Source organism: Pogona vitticeps, chromosome 3 (assembly GCF_051106095.1).
Source record: "Pogona vitticeps strain Pit_001003342236 chromosome 3, PviZW2.1, whole genome shotgun sequence".
Classification (NCBI taxonomy): domain Eukaryota; kingdom Metazoa; phylum Chordata; class Lepidosauria; order Squamata; family Agamidae; genus Pogona; species Pogona vitticeps.
In genome coordinates, this window is record NC_135785.1 from 184,334,312 (window position 1) to 184,351,748 (window position 17,437).

General features: G+C 41.0%; 1 protein-coding gene across 6 annotated transcripts; it reads right to left on the reverse strand.

Moving 5' to 3' along the window:
* Nucleotides 1-255: 255 nt before the first annotated feature.
* On the reverse strand, nucleotides 256-17,180 carry ASB9 (ankyrin repeat and SOCS box containing 9). Of its 6 annotated transcripts, XM_078390400.1 has the most exons (9): nucleotides 17,008-17,180; nucleotides 16,738-16,901; nucleotides 11,433-11,462; nucleotides 11,151-11,230; nucleotides 9,815-9,922; nucleotides 8,315-8,465; nucleotides 7,335-7,469; nucleotides 3,840-4,031; nucleotides 256-425 (listed from the first exon to the last, which is right to left on the reverse strand). In XM_078390400.1, the coding sequence occupies exons 2-9, from the start codon at nucleotides 16,829-16,831 to the stop codon at nucleotides 301-303; spliced, it is 915 nt and encodes a 304-aa protein (XP_078246526.1). In that variant the 5' UTR covers nucleotides 16,832-16,901; nucleotides 17,008-17,180; the 3' UTR covers nucleotides 256-300. The 6 variants fall into 6 exon arrangements, with proteins under 6 accessions (XP_078246526.1, XP_020642447.2, XP_078246525.1 ...); XM_020786788.3 differs by lacking the exon at nucleotides 11,433-11,462; XM_078390399.1 differs by having other exon boundaries at nucleotides 16,738-17,180.
* Between the last annotated feature and the right edge of the window lie 257 nt (nucleotides 17,181-17,437).

The following is a 17,437-nucleotide window of genomic DNA, read 5'->3' on the forward strand; positions in this document are numbered from 1 at the left end:
TTGTCATTATAGGTACACTTGTACATATATGTACATATAATGGCAAATAATGCACAGATGTATAATTTTAGGGGCTAAATCCAACCATTGATTCTGATCAGAGTAGACTGACAGAAGCACTGACTAGCCATTCAATCAATGATTCAGTAGGTCTACGGTAGTTGTGACTAAGAGCTGGATTTAGGTGAGGAAAGTGGGACACTGTGAAAACCAAGCTTTGATATTTGTGCTATAAACTGCATAAATACACATGAATAAGAAATGACACACTTTAATAATCCGGCAGCAAATACAAAATATTCAAAGATACAAAAGAAACCGTTTCAGCTCATCTGGTAACAAAAGTTCACTTATTCTCTGTGGTTGCTTGGATCCCAAGTATCTCCGTATGCAAAGACGGCATAACTGCATCAAGGAAAAGGGTCCTGAGGGGGGAAAAGGCCAAAGAAACAAGGAGGACATTACTAACTTGATATTTGTTTTTCACAAGACTCAAAACTGCTGCATAACAAGGTCAGCATTTACACTTCTCTGCAAATCCGAGAAGCTGCATTAATAAGCAAAAAGGTACAGTATTGAGTTCTCTGCTTTCCTAAAGCATTTGAGAGCTTCAGAACCTGAAGGCCTGCCAAACTAAAGATGCCACTGAAGGTCAGAATCAAATTGTTACATGTGAGAAAAGCAAGGGATAGGAAAACCCACAGAAATTCACAGAGCGATGGCAGTGAAATCTGCTACACAGCAATCTGCTTTGAAACAACAACAAAGTCACAATTGTTTGTAACTCTGATTTCTTGTAAAGGAGGAACGGAACTGGAAGGAGGCCATTTAGTTCCATTCTGTCAGTAAGGCAGAGCCCGACTAACACTAACCACCCCATACAGAGAAACATGCGGAGTTCATACAGCAATCAGCTTCAAGCAGAGAGCAACGGCACGGTGGAACCATGAGGCCAGAATAGACCTTTTGGGCAAATGAGCAAAGCTCTAAGGGAGAAGCCAAACTCTCTTTTGGGAGTAGTATCTAAGGGTAAAGGGTGTTCCAATCCCTGCCTCTTATCTAGAACCTGAATGGACACTGGGTTCTGAGCTTGGAAGTTTGATTCCCCATTGTGCTTCTAGTGAGTACAGCCAACCTGTATGGCCTTGGGCAAGCTGCATAGTTCCAGGGAACCCCCAGAAGAAGGGAAGGGTAATCCGCTTGTGTATTCTCTTTATCTCAAAAAGTGTCACCATACATCAGAAGTGAATTGGCGGCACATGATGAGGATTATTACGAATTCCTGTATTTTTAAATCATCATCTAATTTATTTCTATTAAGTATACCAAGTTGTTCAAAGTGCTCAGCATCCAAAATTTCAATATTCGCAATTTGTTATCATCCAGGTGGCAGTGGGTCTCTAGAGAAACAACCGCCAGTAATAACAGTTTATTTGAAAGGAATTACTTTACTTAAACACATGTTGTGTCTTGAAACAGAAAAACAAGGATAGCTCCTGTGAAACCCAATGTTTTGTTTATGGCTAGAGTGAACTGAAAATGGTCGTTCATAACCATTTAGCTCTGATTTGCAGCTATATTGTTTTTTAGCAAGCAGTGAAATGAATGTACATCTCTTACTAAGCTTGGTAAGAAAAGATGGTTAATGGAGGGTTTAAGATCTTTGTCAGTGAGATTCACGTTTATGACCTTCAAAGCATTTCCTGGGAGTATAATCACCAAATAGTGATAGCAAGAGGCACGTTACATGTAATGTTTTGTTTATGCCTATGGGATGAAACAATACCATAACAACAATTTGTCATAGTGTGACAAGCTCATATAGGAAATCTTAGATTCACTTCATGTATGACATGGACATTTATTAGGGGGGAAAAGAACTTCTTTTATATCATACATTGTGTACATAGTGCTGAAATCCTGTTGCTTAGCATTGTAAGTGGCAGTAGAGTAGGCTCATTAATCAATGCAGATTTGGTGAGTCAGGTCCTCTGCCAATTCTGATTCAAATGAGCCTACTCTAGGAGTGACTTACTATGCTAAGTCACTATGCTGATTCAGTAGAACTGGCAGAGGACATGACTCACCAAATCCCCACTGGTTCAATGGACTTACACTAGTATGACTTACTACACTAAACAACAGGATTTGAACCAGTGTGTAGAAATTGTACAGGTTTTTTATGGTAGTTGGGAATAAGGATGTACCAGTTGAAAACTCACTGCCAACTTCAGATTTGGATTAAGTGCTCATCCAGCAAAATTTAGTGTGATTTTCAAAATGTGATTTCTAATATACACACTGATGATATAGAAGTTTTTCTTCCGCTTAACACCCTCCCACTGAATTCACTCATGCACCTCATTACCAAATCTATAAATATGGGCAAAAACCTTAGCTATATTAACAATCAATTATTCAGGCTTAAAGGAAGATATCGTTCAATTTCCTTCTGACTGAGACTTACAGTCGGGCCCACACAGAGGCACTTTGTGAGGACAGGGCCAAAGATGCTCCTGTCAGTGGTCCATTGACCTCTGACCCAGGACCCATGCAGACCAGTCCCAGACCTCAGGGGCCACTCACAGAGGAAGATGTTGCCATTACCCAGAGGTTCAGGGAATGAGGTATCCAAACCAAGACATATGTAGTTTTGTCCATCTTGGGGGCTGGAGGGCAGCCAAAGAAAGAAAAGGCGGAATCAGTCTACCCAAGGTGGCTAGCCAGTATAAAAGAGGCTTTGCAACCAAAAGGGGAGGAGTCGAGGAAACTAGTGAACAGGGATAAGGCCCTGGGATAAGAAGGACCTCTAGAGCTTGAGCCCCAGGAAAAAAAGGCAGAAAGAAGGAAAGAAGAAAAAGGCATTAAATAGAGTGGAGTCTGAGAACAAGGGCAAGAAGGGAGACTAGAAAACCTCTAGGGAAGAAGGAGGTAAAAGAGTCTAGTGGGAAAAAGAGGGAGAAGACCTCCATGAGGAAACATGGGCAAACATCCTGGAGGAGTGGTTGGGAACCTAATAGATAGAGGATTCCCCTGAACTTCCTGGGGAGTGGGACTACATCTGCAAACCCTTGGAGGTTGTTTTTTTTAAAGTCTTCTTCGGGGTCCTCAACGGAAAGGGGGACTAAACATGAGGATCCTAAACTCCCATATTGGCCCTCATATAGAAGGAGAGAAGTCAAGAAAACTCATTGGGCCTCTGGACGATCCCCAAAACCCCAGAGGGAGCAAAAAAGCAAAGAAGGATCCAACGAGAGAAGAGGAAGAAAAGACGCCTGAGGAACTGCATCAGCTGGATCCTGTGCCAGAGCGAGTCCCACATGTTTGTTCCCACTGTAAGCATGCCGACCCTCCCTGTTGAAGGCTAAAGAGGGGTGGAAGGGACTGGGGTTTGAACAGGGAAAGGCTCCCTTGTGGATGGAGTATAGGGGATGGACTGGGCTATTGTAAGTCAGAGTCACTCCCCTCAGTGTGGAATAAGGGGAAAAATTGACTTGAGCACAAGAATTTGACACAGACTCAGTTATGTTTTCGTCCTGTTTCTGTTCCCACTTTGACTAGTTTAATAAATCAGTTTCTGGTTCAACTCAAAGGTGTGGTCCATAGAAGGAATCACACACCTGGATGTGCATCGGTCTCCATGTGCCCATCAAAGCCATAATGTGACATCAATGGTCATCAGAACTAGAGGTATTTGAGAAGTGCTTTATTTAAACTCCAAATGCCAACCAAACATTGGTGTGACAGAGTTAACAACACGATGGGGAAAATCCCGTCCTTTCAAAGCTTCCATCAGCTTCATTATATACTGTGAATTTGAAACAAAGGTTAACGGGCACCTTCTCTCTGCAGAAATATCTGTGCAAGATGGCTGTTGGGTGGAGCCAGTTCTGTTGGGGTTTTGCCCTCGGCATTCTTGGCCCTGGTGCTTGCTCCAAAGTCAAGGAGTAAATGAACCATGTCAGCATTGGAAGTTTTAGCAGCCACATGGAGAGGAGAATCCAGACCCTTCCCACTATTTACACTTGCTCCTGAAACAAATAAAATTACAATAGTTAGAAGAAATGATAGCTGGACCTGTTATTTGTTAGTTCTTGTTTACTTAGACAGTTTAGAGTCACTTAAAGACCGAAATATTGATTGATTGACTGATTGATTGATTGATATTATTGGATTTTTATCCCGGCCTTCTAGACAGAAGTCTACTCAGGGCAGCTCACAATATATTGTGCATAAACAAGTTAAAAACAACAATTAAAACCTACAATAATACTATAATCAAGATGGGAATAAACAGCAAAACCAAGAAAAGTAAAAGTCAAGTAATGACAGGAGGGAAGGCTTGCGTAAGAGCCAAGTTTTTAATTGGCTCTTGAAAATACCCAGCGAGGGTGCCAGGCAAATCTCTGGCAGCAAGCTGTTCCATAGTCAAGGGGCCACCGCCGAGAAGGCCTGGTTTCTTGTTCTTTCTTTCTGGGCCTCTCTCGGCGGCAGGCCCCTCAGCCATCTTTCCTGGCTATAGCAAGTGACTCAAATAGATCTAGGTGGGAGAAGGCGTTCTGCTAGGTATCGAGGTACTAAACCGTTTAGGGCTTTGTATGTCATCATTAACACTGATGAAATATTTCCTTCTGAATATACAGATACATATATTTTTTTAGTTTAAACTGAAAATGCCTTTGAGTCAGTTCATCTTTGTAGGTTTGTAGCCAAGGTATCATGGACAATTAAGTTCTGTGAAAGGACTGACAGACACTAACAAAGAATGCTCAGTAACCTCCTAGACTACTTTTGCCAAATTTCTTTGGTGGATGTCATGTTGGCCTAGCTTTCTAACTGGTTTAAACCTATAGGGCAAGGGAATCTCTGAAAATACTGTTTTAAAAAAATCTGTTTTCAGATAAGGTGAGGAGAAACTAGAAAAAACAATAAAAATAAGTTAGCATAGGTCTTCTGAAGCTGAACGTGAATTTCCTACAGATGAGGGAAGTCATGAAGAAAACTCTGGGGTTGACCTACTCCAAGGCCACAAGAGAGGTGGCACCTAAAAGGGACAGTGCAGAATGGCACTGCACAGAAGATATACTCAGGTGCAGAAGAGAAGGTTTCAGAAGTAGGAGACTCCCTGTGAGGAGAACTTCTCCAGGAAACCTCTCAGCTACTGCAGCTCGGCCTTGAATGAGTCTGGCAACTGTTGATAAACGTGTCTGGCAGGGGCCTATAAAACTGATGAAGGCTACATGTTTATTATTGGTGATTCTTGGTATCCTGCATTCCTCGAATGCCATATTTGCTCTGCTGACTTTCAACCTATGTCAGATCCTCTTGACTTTGATTTGAACTCCCTGATTATTTGGCTTGGTTGTCCTGAGAGACACAGATGTGCCTTAGCACTTGATTGTCCTGATTTAACTCTTGACAATCAATAATTTAAGATCTGCAGGTGACATCATCTTACTGGCAGACAGCAGCAATGACTTGAAATGACCATTAGGAAAATTGAAAGAAAAAAGTGTAAAAGCAGGACTGCAGTTGAACGTCAAGAAAGCAAAAATCATCACTACAGATGCATTACACAGCTTTAACACTGACAATGAATAAACTGAAAAGAGTCAGAAATTTTGTATCCCTTGGTTCAATCATCAATCCACATGGAGACTGCAGCCAAGAAATCAGAAGAAGACCAAGACTAGGAAGTGCAGCAATGAAGGAATTTAGAAAGATAATCAAGAGTAAGAATGTGTCACTGGAGACCAAGGTCATCCATACTCTTGTATTTCTAATCATGATGTATGGGTGTGAAAGTTGGACAATTAAGAAAGCCGACATTAAAAAATTGATTCGTTTGAAATATGGTGCTGGAGGAGAATTTTTTTAGATGCCCTGGAATGCCAGAAAGACAAACAAGGAGTTCTAGATCAAACAAAGCCTGACCTATCTCTGGAGCAAAGAATGTTGAAACTGAGGCTGTCCTACTTTGGACACATCATGAAAAGGGAGGGTTCTCTGCCTTTTCATGCTGGGAAAGATGGAAGGCATCAGGAAAAGAGAAATCCAAGAGCTGTTCCCCAAAAAACAGTTTATAATACTGTGTATCTTGAGTTTAGTATGAGTTACAGGCTTCACTTGCAAGTCTGATCACTAAGGCACAGACCACTAAAGAAATCTCATTGTTGGAGGCTGGCCAAAGGGATGATTGTAGGGAATAGCCATTCCTTTTAATGTCCAATTTAATCCTTAAATAGGCTGTAGTCATATTAGCAGTACTGTATTTGGCCAGGCGTACCCCTCTCAAGAGAAGACAATCGTGAAAAATTTAATGTATTAAGAATAATCATATTAATTTCAGTGGTTGCAATGAGAGTATACATTTTAGGACCTACTAATACATTAGAAATTCTTCATGAGGAATTTTACACCACACTAATTATCTTTACAGTATTATGAATTCCCTTGCTTGCAGTATCAAGCTGCTTACTTTAAACATGACCTAGAAAAATCCATGGGAGATACACTCAGGAGTGCTTTCTATGAGGGAAATTTGGTAGGGTTACTAGGGAGATTTTCAGTCTCTGGCTTCCAGCTGAGCATCCCTAGTTTTTTGACTACCGTGTTTCCCCAAAAATAAAACAGGGTCTTATATTAATTTTTGCTTGCAAAAAAGCATTAGGGCTTATTTTCAGGAGATGTTTTATTTTTTTTTATGTACAACCATCTACATTTATTCAAATATAGTCATGTCATCTTCTTCTGGTTGCTACACAATGATGGAGGGCGGGGTTTCACTCAACTGCGGCTTATTTTTGGGGTAGGGCTTATATTACGAGCATCCTGAAAAATCATACTAGGGCTTATTTTCAGGTTAGGCCTTATTTTCGGGGAAACAGGTAGCAAGATTTGTTTTGCTATATGAACAGCTAAATGTTTCACATTTGTACATGAGTGCCACAATACTGTCTGCACTGGCAGGCAGGATTCATAATGCATAAAGAAACAAAGTGAATTAACAAGAAAACAAGGGATGTAGAGTGTTCCTTGTTTTGTGTTCTAACTACTTAGATGTGCCTTCTTTTCAGTAACTCATACCAGGAAGTCTCCTACCCCACCAGGTTTCCTGATTTGCTCAAACCCCCAAAGTCAGCTTTCTGTGCCCACTTCACATTGGTCTGTTTCAGAATTCTCCTCAACCCTATGGGTTCCCCCCACCCTCCAGATCCTTTTTGTACTTTTGCCTAATTTAAGGCTTTCCTGTGCTTCCTGAGCAATACAGAGACGCACATTTCAGGGGAATGAGTTTGCTAGTAGTATAAAGGATATACCTTTCCAAAAATTACCTGACTCAAGTAATTTTCTGGCACAGTCCAACTGCTGATTCTCACAAGCTACATAAAGTGGAGTACCAAGATGCTTTATGTTGTGGTCAATCTTGACTCCATGGGCTACAAGGGATTCCACACATTTGGTGTGACCTTTAAAGAATTATACACAATTAAAAATCAAATTAAAGCCAACGGACCAATTCTATCAGGAACAGTGATCCTTCTGAAACTCCTGACTGACTGGCTTGCCATATGTCAGATGAGACAACCTAAAGCCTGACCCTCCTTAAGAATTCCACATTATAGTCTATAAATGAAGCAGCTGCAGGTTGATAATAACCCACTAGCTTTTCCAATTACTTCATTTTCATCCTCCCTCTTTTCCTTTAGCATTTGGAATTTTTTGTCCAATTTAGAGAACAGAAAGCTAGAAGGAAACAAATAAGCTAAAAAGACTAACTAAATTACATTTATGTCAAAATGGGAAAATTAAATATTTATGTTAATTTTAAATAGGCACTTAAACTTATGTTGTAGTTCCAATCTAAAAATCAATCTAAAAGGTGAAAAATCCCATCCATGAGTTGATACTCTGCTTCGCCCTTGGAGAGAAAAACCAGTCCATAGAGTTAGCCCTCGCTGAAAAACAGCTAGATATAAATTCCACAGGTAAGAAAGATTGGGGCTCTTCTAAGCATATGTCAGACGACAATTATAAAAGCACTGTGAAAACTAAGAATAATTAAATATTGCACTAAGAAGAGCAATAAAAATGATCTATGTTTATGAACACATCCTGTATTTGGCAAAGAAAAAGAAAAGCTTCACTTATAATTAAACCACTGTTTTTGAATTTGTTTGTAGTCCATGCATAAATTCCAGGGATTTCAAGTAAACAATAGATTCATAAATGACTGATTGCCTCTTCTTTATTTCAGGGACAAACCTCCTTCCTGTTAACACAGAAAAAAATGTGTATCTGCTGACACATTCACCTCTCTGAGCAGCTTCATGGAGAGGCGAAGCTAGGTCACACGCTGGATGTGGGCTGGCTCCATGCTGCAGTAAGAGGTTCACACAGTCTGCACTGCCACTAAGACAAGCATTAAACAATGGAGTATTCCAGTCAATAGTTGCAGCATTTACCTAAAAGGAGTGATGCAGTTAGTTGTTTGGTTGATATTTTTAAACCGTGGACCTTTAAAACATAGGTTCGGCAAACAGCCTTAAATTGTTTTTACTGTTATTAATAATAAGATATTTGGGAAAATGAAGAAGTCAGTACAGTGGACCCTTGACTTACAGACGGCTTGACTTACAGACTTTTTGAGTTACAGACTTCTCTGGCCGCAAAATTTAGGTTTGACTTGCAGACTGAGAATTGACTTACAGACCAGAAAAAAACCAAAATGGAACAAAAACGGCCTGTTACGGGATTAATCGGTTTTCAATGCACTGTAGGTCAATGGAGACTTGACCTACAGACTTTTTGACTTGAGAACCGCCTTCCAATACGGATTAAGTTCTCAAGTCAAGACCCCACTGTATACACCGCTAAATTAGCTTTATATTTAAGACAAGACAGAAGTAAAGGCTCTTCCCCATGCAGCATTTGTTCCAGCTTATTTTGCTTCCTTTGCTGTCATTTGGTGATGGAGAATCACAGGATTTACCAGGACTTGCATCCTAATTGTTAACTGTCTTGCAGTACAGTGTTTCAGTGCCGTACTTGCATTTGCCAGGGTCCAACAAATGCTCACTGTTATTGATTACAATTAATGTGTACTTCCATAGGTTTTCTTGATCGCTGCTTCCTGGTTTTCATTGTGCATTAGCACTAAAATGCCCAGGAAGTGCCATTATGCTAAACTTCATGTCCCGGTACAAAGCAGCACAAGAAAAGAACCCATGGTTTTAGGGCAGAGGGGGAAAAAGTGCAGGAACTAGGTGGAAAACTTTGTCCAAAGCAAAGTAAAAAGAACATTGTTTGGATGTCACAAAAATTCTGGTGACGTCGGTGCTCAATTCTCAAGGGCTTTAAGGGAGAACAAATACTATGTCTGGAATAGTTCTGAGGCTCAGCCTTCAAAATATAGCTGAAAGTTTCTGAATATTATTGGAGTGCATTCTTCCCCACTACAAAGCGATCACACTCTGTTCCCACATATCTAATATAAAAGCGCATGGTTTCCCGAAAGACTGGAGCTGCAGAAGCTCTCTTTTCAAAAAAAATGAGCTGTTGCTACCAAATCAGCTTTACAGATAGCATGTGAAATGTCAGGATATTGATTGCAACATTGGCTGCCATGGATTGTTCTGGTAGGGAATTAGAAAGATTCCCCTATTCCTCCTCCCACCATGTCAGTCTGGCCAAAAATTCAAAATTAGAGGTAATCATTTTTCAGGCTCAGGTTCCTGAGCTACTAGGCACGCTCTTGGCAAGCTGTTCTTTTCTCCTGCATATACAAAAACTTAAGCCACCTTTTGATACTTACATGGGCCCCGTGCTTCAATAAAATGCTGACACATGCAGAATGTCCCCCTAAGCAAGCTTCATGAAGAGGAGATACATAGTCTGCTGTCATGAGGTTCACACTGGCTCCCTGATAACAGAAATTTTCATTAGTGAAAATTTTAATATTTCACAAATCTGATATTTAAATTGCCAAAGCAATTGACCAAAGTATTAGGCAAATCAGTATTATACGTTTATTTCTGTTAGTATGTTTGTCCTATAGCAGATGGGCCCCCTCCAAGCTATGTGCCTGCGTAATCAGACTTGCAAATTAAGCCCATGATTATGTCCTGAAGACCAATCACAAAACAAAGTCATTGCAAGACATGGAGGAGAGAAAAAACTTGTAATAGGACAAACAGACATCTTCTCTTCACTTAAAAGAGTTCTGATTTTAAATTAGGACTTGAGTGTCTCATTTAGCTTGACTCCCAATTATCAATGTTCTGGGAGCATAAGACTCACCAATGTGAAGGGGAGCTCTGAAACACAATTATTTTTGGTTCACTCAAAACGTTATTCTAGAAATGAAATGGCTGATACGTACATTTTAATCAACACTCTTATGTCTGCAGGATGCAGATGTGTTTCCCAATAATGCTGTGCCACAGGAATTGTAGGAAAGTGGCTTCACTTTAGCATTCCACTCTGAGGAAGTGGATGTTTGTCCATGAAAACTCACATTAAAATACAGTAGTTAGTCTTGAAGGTGCCACAATATTTTTAAATTTATTTTTTCTTTTGCTTTTGCCTGATTCACTCTAGAGTAGTTAGAGGCTATAAAATAGGCCTCTGTCCCCAGGTACACTTGCACTTTTTGCTAATCATCTTTTTTTGTGTGAGATGGATAAATGAGAAAAGGAAACAGCACCCAACATCTTATTCCAACATGCAGTGCAATCCAAACAAAGATATACCAGCTGTAGTGGTTTTGAAATGGGCAGAAAACAGCCAGAGGTTGTTGTCACTGCTCTTACCACATTGACTAGCACATGCGATCACCTTACTGTGTCTAATGGTTCAGGCCAGAAACAGCAGAAGGGAGGCATATATTTTACCCGCAGAGAGCAGAAATCCTATTTCTTGTTCCAAGTCACAAGTTTCATGACACCCCTTGTAAATATATGTAAAAATATATATGTTATTACTTTAGAAAGACCATCTTTATTTGTCTAGAGATGCGGTGTTATATTTCTCTCTGAGGGGAAAGCATATGTCAACCCCTGCTCCTTTACCACATAAAATAGAGTGTACCTTCAACAGATGGCTTAATGAGGAAGGCAAACAGCATGTTTATCTTCCCAGTAGTGTAATACCTGATGGATGAGTTTCTTCAGGGCAAGCAGTCCCCCGTGAAGGGAAGCATCATGTATAGGAGACCAGTCAGAAACAAAATCTGCACAAGGAGGGAAAAGCAAGGTTTGGAAAGAAGAAATAATTAAATCAGGTTATCTACACTTGGATTTGGGAAAATGCTCAGTAAATTTCCCACCTTTTAATGAGATTCCTAAATCTTATAAATATTTGTGTGTCTAAATCCAATTACTTTATTCCCCCCCCCCCCCCAAAAAAAAGCACAAGCAGCAGTATTTTCTTACCTGGCCTTGTCAAGTCTATCTCAAGCCAATCTATTCTCAAGAAAAAAACTGAAGTATCACAAGCAGGGAAACAGGTAAAAGCTAAAATGCTAAATGAATTATTATTTACCTCCATTTGTGTACATCACTCCAGTCAGTTTTCTCTAACCCTCCTAACAATTCATGAAGACTCAGTTCAACCATCAACTGTTTCATCAAGGGAACTATCAGTGGTTTCCACCAATGGCCTGACACTGTGCACATGACAGGCTATAGAGTGGTGTCTCAGGTCCTCACATTCTCTAGCCTCATACGGACAGAACCTTAAACATGAAATGGACACTAGTACTATAGGCCACACTCATAAAATGATTTCAAAAGGGATGGAGAGGTTTCTCCCCTTGTAAAACTGATCACTGACTGAATGAAGTAAGCCCTTTCATTCTGTGTACTTGAAAAAACTTTAGTCAACCCCCATAACCCATCTCTCACTTTTGTTGTTTAGATGTGAAGCTGTGTCCGAGTCCTCGTGACCCCACAGACCAGAGCACACCAGGCCCTCCTGTCTTCCACTGCCTCCCAGAGTTGGGTCAAATTCATCTTGGTAGCTTCAATGACACTGTCCAACCATCTCGTCCTCTGTCGTCCCCTTCTCCTCTTGCTTTCACACTTTCCCAACATCAGCGTCTTTTCCAGGGAGTCTTCTCTTCTCATGAGATGGTTAAAGTATTGGAGCCTCAGCTTCAGGATCTGTCCTTCCAGTGAGCACTCAGGCTTGATTTCCTTTAGAATGGATAGGTTTATTTTCCTTCCAGTCCAGGGGACTCTCAAGAATCTCCTCCAGCACCACAATTCAAAAGCATCAATTCTTCGGTGGTCAGCTCTCACTTCCATACATCGCTACAGGAAAAACCATAGCTTTGACTATGTGGACTTTTGTTGGCAAGGTGATGTCTCTGCTTTTTAAGATGCTGTTGAGGTTTGTCATCGCTTTCCTCCCAAGAAGCAGGTGTCTCTTAATTTCGTGGCTGCTGTCACCATCTGCAGTGATCATGGGGTCCGAGAAAGTAAAATCTGTCAGTGCCTCCACCTATTTCCCAGGAGGTGATGGGACCAGTGGCCATGATCTTGGTTGTTGTTTTTTAATGTTGAGCTTCAGACCATTTTTTGCATTCTCCTCTTTCACCCTCATTAAGAGGTTTTTTAATTTCTCCTCACATTCTGCCATCAGAGTGGTATCATCTGCATATCTGAGGTTGTTGATATTTCTTTCGGTAATCTTAATTCCGGCTTGGGATTCATCCAGTCCGGCCTTTCACATGATGTATTCTGCATATAACTAGCACTCCTAAAATCTTCTCTTCTATGTTCTTCTGTTACCTTACTACTTTATCCCTCCATCTAGCATTCTCGCTAAAATTATTAATCTCTCTCTCTCCCCCTTAGCTTCTGATTCATGCCCATTTCTGGGTCCAGCACACAACCCTTATCCTTGCTTTCAGAGCCCTCCACTGCTTTGTGTGCTATATCTCCATTCATGCCCCAATACATTAAATGTCAGTATATTTTCGCTCCTCCAGCTGCACCCACGTCTGCCACCTGGAGATCCTCCTTTTCTCCATTGTTGTGCCGCATGTTCAGAACTCCCAGCACATGATGCCACCTTTCTTATCCCAATTAAATACCTGACGTAAGATCATCTTTTTCCATGAAGTATTTTCGGTACTGTATGTCTCCTGGCTTCCATGCCCTCTTATGATAAATGCTTAACATGCAGCAAAGCCCCACCTTAAGGCCAGCTATTCATTATAGATAACCCTGTCATTAGATGACAGAATTCCTTAGTTATCAAAACTATATGATTTGTCATGGTGGATTTTCTCAGCTCTCATACTTCACGAATTAGCTTGTTCCGTTCTCTGACTGGTCTTTGTGAGTTAATCATGGACAGTGGTGTAGTTGGGTTTGCACAGAGGCAATCACCTTGGGCATATAACACTTAGGGGTACATGGGACACCCCTCCTGCAGCTTCATAGCACTACCCCGGGGTGTGTGTGTTTCTCCCACCCCATCCCCATCTCACTGACACGTTGCATCACTGAGCCAGAATGTGACCCACACCCTGCAATACTTGCCTTGCCATGGGTACTGGCCACTCACACTAAGCCATGGATCACGGGCCGTGCCTTCAAGTTTGTTTTCACAGACGTGCAAGTCCACTTCAATCACATATTTTGAGTGCTAACATGATTTCAGTTCTATGATGGGTTATACATAACATATACTTTGACCTTGCTTGCTTGCTTGTAAGCATGTGAAACCCAAATCTAGATTGAGACTACAGTACGCAGGTAGGGGAATTTTAAACCTCTCCCCTCCAACAATTTTTTCTACGTGGTTTTTGCCTTTACAACAGAAAGAAAAAAACAGCTAGGGCACAGCCAGCCTTTAACAGTGGTCCCAATGTGGATCAGGCCCCAATACACTACATACTACAGTATTTATGTAACACAGCATTTGGTTGAGTTCTAAGGCTAACTACAAGTAACTGAAACAACTGTGTATTATTGTTTCCGGGTTCCTTTGTACAGAATTTTAGACTGCAGGCCCCTCAGGATGAGACACATATTCCATAAAGCACATTGCCCCACTGAGGGTATTACATAAATAATGTCAATAATGCATGTCATACTGAAATGCCATCCAAATTGCCCCCAAGACCTGTGGACATAAAAGGCTTTCTGCTCAATTTGACAATAAATACTGAAAAATGCTGTACCTTTCTGTGCCAGCTGACTTCTTACCCCCCCCCCCCCAGTTTTGTCAGGGATCATTAACCAAACTGCTGAACAAACACAGATCAGCAAGAAGGCCTCGTTGGAACACTGAGCAGCAAAACTGAGAGTAGCGCACCACACCCACTTCTTAAAATATTCCACTATTTGTGGCCGAAAGGACTATCTGGATGATACAGCCTCCTCTTTTAAGCATAAAGGGGTCATGATGTGTGCCACCTAAATCAGGAGAGTCAGACATAATGCTCTCTAATTTTCAGCTAGCTCAATGTTCTTTCATCTTTCTGACCTCTTATCTCAATCTTCTTTACTAGCCAGCCATTTAACTTTGCCAGCATCAAATTAATATGCACATTTTAAACATATGGCTAGGAATAACATAAGAATCTAATTAACAACTACAGGGATCATCAGCTAGCACAGCCCTCACACTGTATCTGACCACCTCAGGGACATCAACAGGCTCCAAGCTTAAGGTAGCCATATGCCTTCTTTTAGAGATGAGAGTCCTCTATTTGAAAGACTTCCAGAGGAAAACCCTTATTAAAAAAAAACTGCCATCTCTTTACAAAGCACTCAATCAATTGCCCCTAAGGACTTCTCTTTCCATGACAAAAGTGCAAATTTCCGAGGCTTTGGGCCAAAATCTAGTTCTAAGTTCTGGTGTTGGCAGAACTACTTGTGGCCCCAAGAGAATCTTCTAACACATGGTGGTCCCTCCTCAGGGACAATGTAAAAGCACAGATAGGGCTGCAGAGAGTATTTTATGGGGTGCATAAAGCTGAACACTTAATTGGCTAATCAGCAGAGTACTGTGCAATATAAATTAATTTTCTAGGAACACAGTCTTATATGAGCCAATCTGCAAAAACAGAATGGATTTCAACGTTGGTCTAGTCGTTGAGCTAGAATCCGGAGCCTCACTCACGCTTCAGATCACACGTGGAACTCTTGCGTTCATGGAAAGTCCCGTTCTTTGTGGCAAAAGGAGCCAAGAAATATGCACCCACATTGATGGGCTTCCTCCACTGAGATTCCTATGACACTGAGACTATGAAATACACTTTACATACACTGAAAGAACAAAATACAACATACTGGAGCTGCATGTTAGATGGTTTTGCTGTTATAGGCTAACACAGCTAATATTTATGAATTCCAATTTCATGCATGTTAAGAAAGGTATACTCCCCACACCGCCCCATGAAAGAGAAACATGAATAAGCAGCACTGTGAAGCTTTACTAATGACAATAGGAACAAAAAACATTAAACTGAGTCTTTTAACGTATTCCAGAAAATCCACTAAAGCTTCAAAATGTTCCACTATACAGACATTCCATAACAAACACAAATCATTGTAATTCCACAGAATAGGCTGGAAAAGTTACTTTTCTGCACTCAAAATGCCATATTTTTCCAGCCAATATGACGCCCTGTTGACTGGAGGACTGTGGGAGTTGTAATCTAAGCAAAGTGTTTAGCTGTCCCTTGACAGAGCATGTTCCGCTCACAAACCCCACAAACGCCATACGCAGTCATCCCATTTTTGAAATCAACCATTCCACACCCACCAAATGAAATTCCTGATCACCTGTTAGCAGAAAGAATATTCTTTACACAAATACCAGCTGTTTTATCTAAACATGCAAACAAAAAAGTTGCGCAAAAGTATACTTACTTAACGGAACTCAACAAAATAATTCATGAGTTAGATAAGCAGCACCTTAATCTTTCTATTCTTTGAAGCTTTTAAACTACTTCTACACAAGTAGTTTTATGGTGCACCCCACCCTGTTTTGTTAGGGCTTAGTGTCATCCAGGGACTTCATGCAGCCATGAAAAATTATCTCGATGCTCCTCTGTCCAAACCAGCTCCAGCGACAAACACAAAACAACAAGGAACGCCCCTATACTCCAAAATAAAACTTGAACTGGATGTCCAGCATTTGGTTTACTTTTCTATTTTTTTTCCTTATAATTTTTTCCTCCTTTTCAAAGCTGCTATGGTTTTTGGTGGGCATAGGGAACCGAAAATTGGTTGCTGCATTCTTCCAAGCTACCCACCATATTCTGAGTATTTTATAATACAGTCCTATGCATCTCCCCTCAGAAGTAAGTCCCCTCAGGTACCACAATATTTTCTGTAAAATTCTGTAAGATTTCAGCTTCAGTGCTTTTGGTGTTTGAATGCCACTTTCCTTTTGGGGCATTTTGTTGCCATCAACTTTCATTGCAACTTGCTTGATGCTAGATATTCCAAAAGACGGCATGCAAAATATTCTAAATAGAAACGTTACTTTTTTGGACTCCAACTCCCAGAATTCCCCAGCCAACCCTGCTGGTGTGGGAGTCTAGGAAGAGAAGTAAAACAAATGAACATTTTTGAGTTTCTGGTTTTAAATAAATAAATACTGTTAGAATAACACTTCACATCTCCTAAAGTCTTCTTCATCTGCAGTTTGAAACAGGATCCCTCTCACCCACTCACCCACCCCCTTTGCCTAGTAAATCACAACGATATTACTTACCACCCATCAATGGATTTGGTAGGTCGGTTGCAAGAGGCTGGTTTTCTGATCCCGGGGATCTGCTAGCGTCTGCATTTGCTGCCTCCTCATCCATTGCCCACACTGGACAGCCTCACTACTGTTATTTCACTTCACGGTTCAGATCATGGGAGTTCAAATTCCATCTGGACTTAAAAAAAACAAACACGCGCTCAAGTTCTGTTAGTGGTCTGTTTGAAAGCCTGTGTGTACAGCAGTTAGTTGGAGCGGGGAGTGAGGTGGAGCAATAACCTGGCAGAGGGCTGGGGCTGGAGTGCCAGCCCCAGGTCCACAGTCAGTCAGATAAGGTGGTATTCCTGCTTCACTGAAAACCTTAAAAAGCACAAAGTTGATCTTACTATTGACTGAATTAAAAAGTACAAGAAGGTTTCCAGGGACATAGAGCAGAGTTGGGGAGGGGGGGATATGGCTGATGTCATTTCCTTCCCAGCACCACTGGCCAATCAGCAAGACTCCCTTCTGTTTTTGTAAGAAAGGAACTTCTCAGTTGCCAAAAAAGCAAGAGAGGAAAAAGGGAGAGCCAGTTTAACTAGCTCAGCAAACTTTGCCTTGAGGGGATTTATAACAGAAAAAAAGGAAAGGAGGGGTGTGTGGGTTTGATGGTGTCTTTTTTTGCCTGTATCACAAGGCACCATTTAGAGTGCTTTTGAGACAAACACAT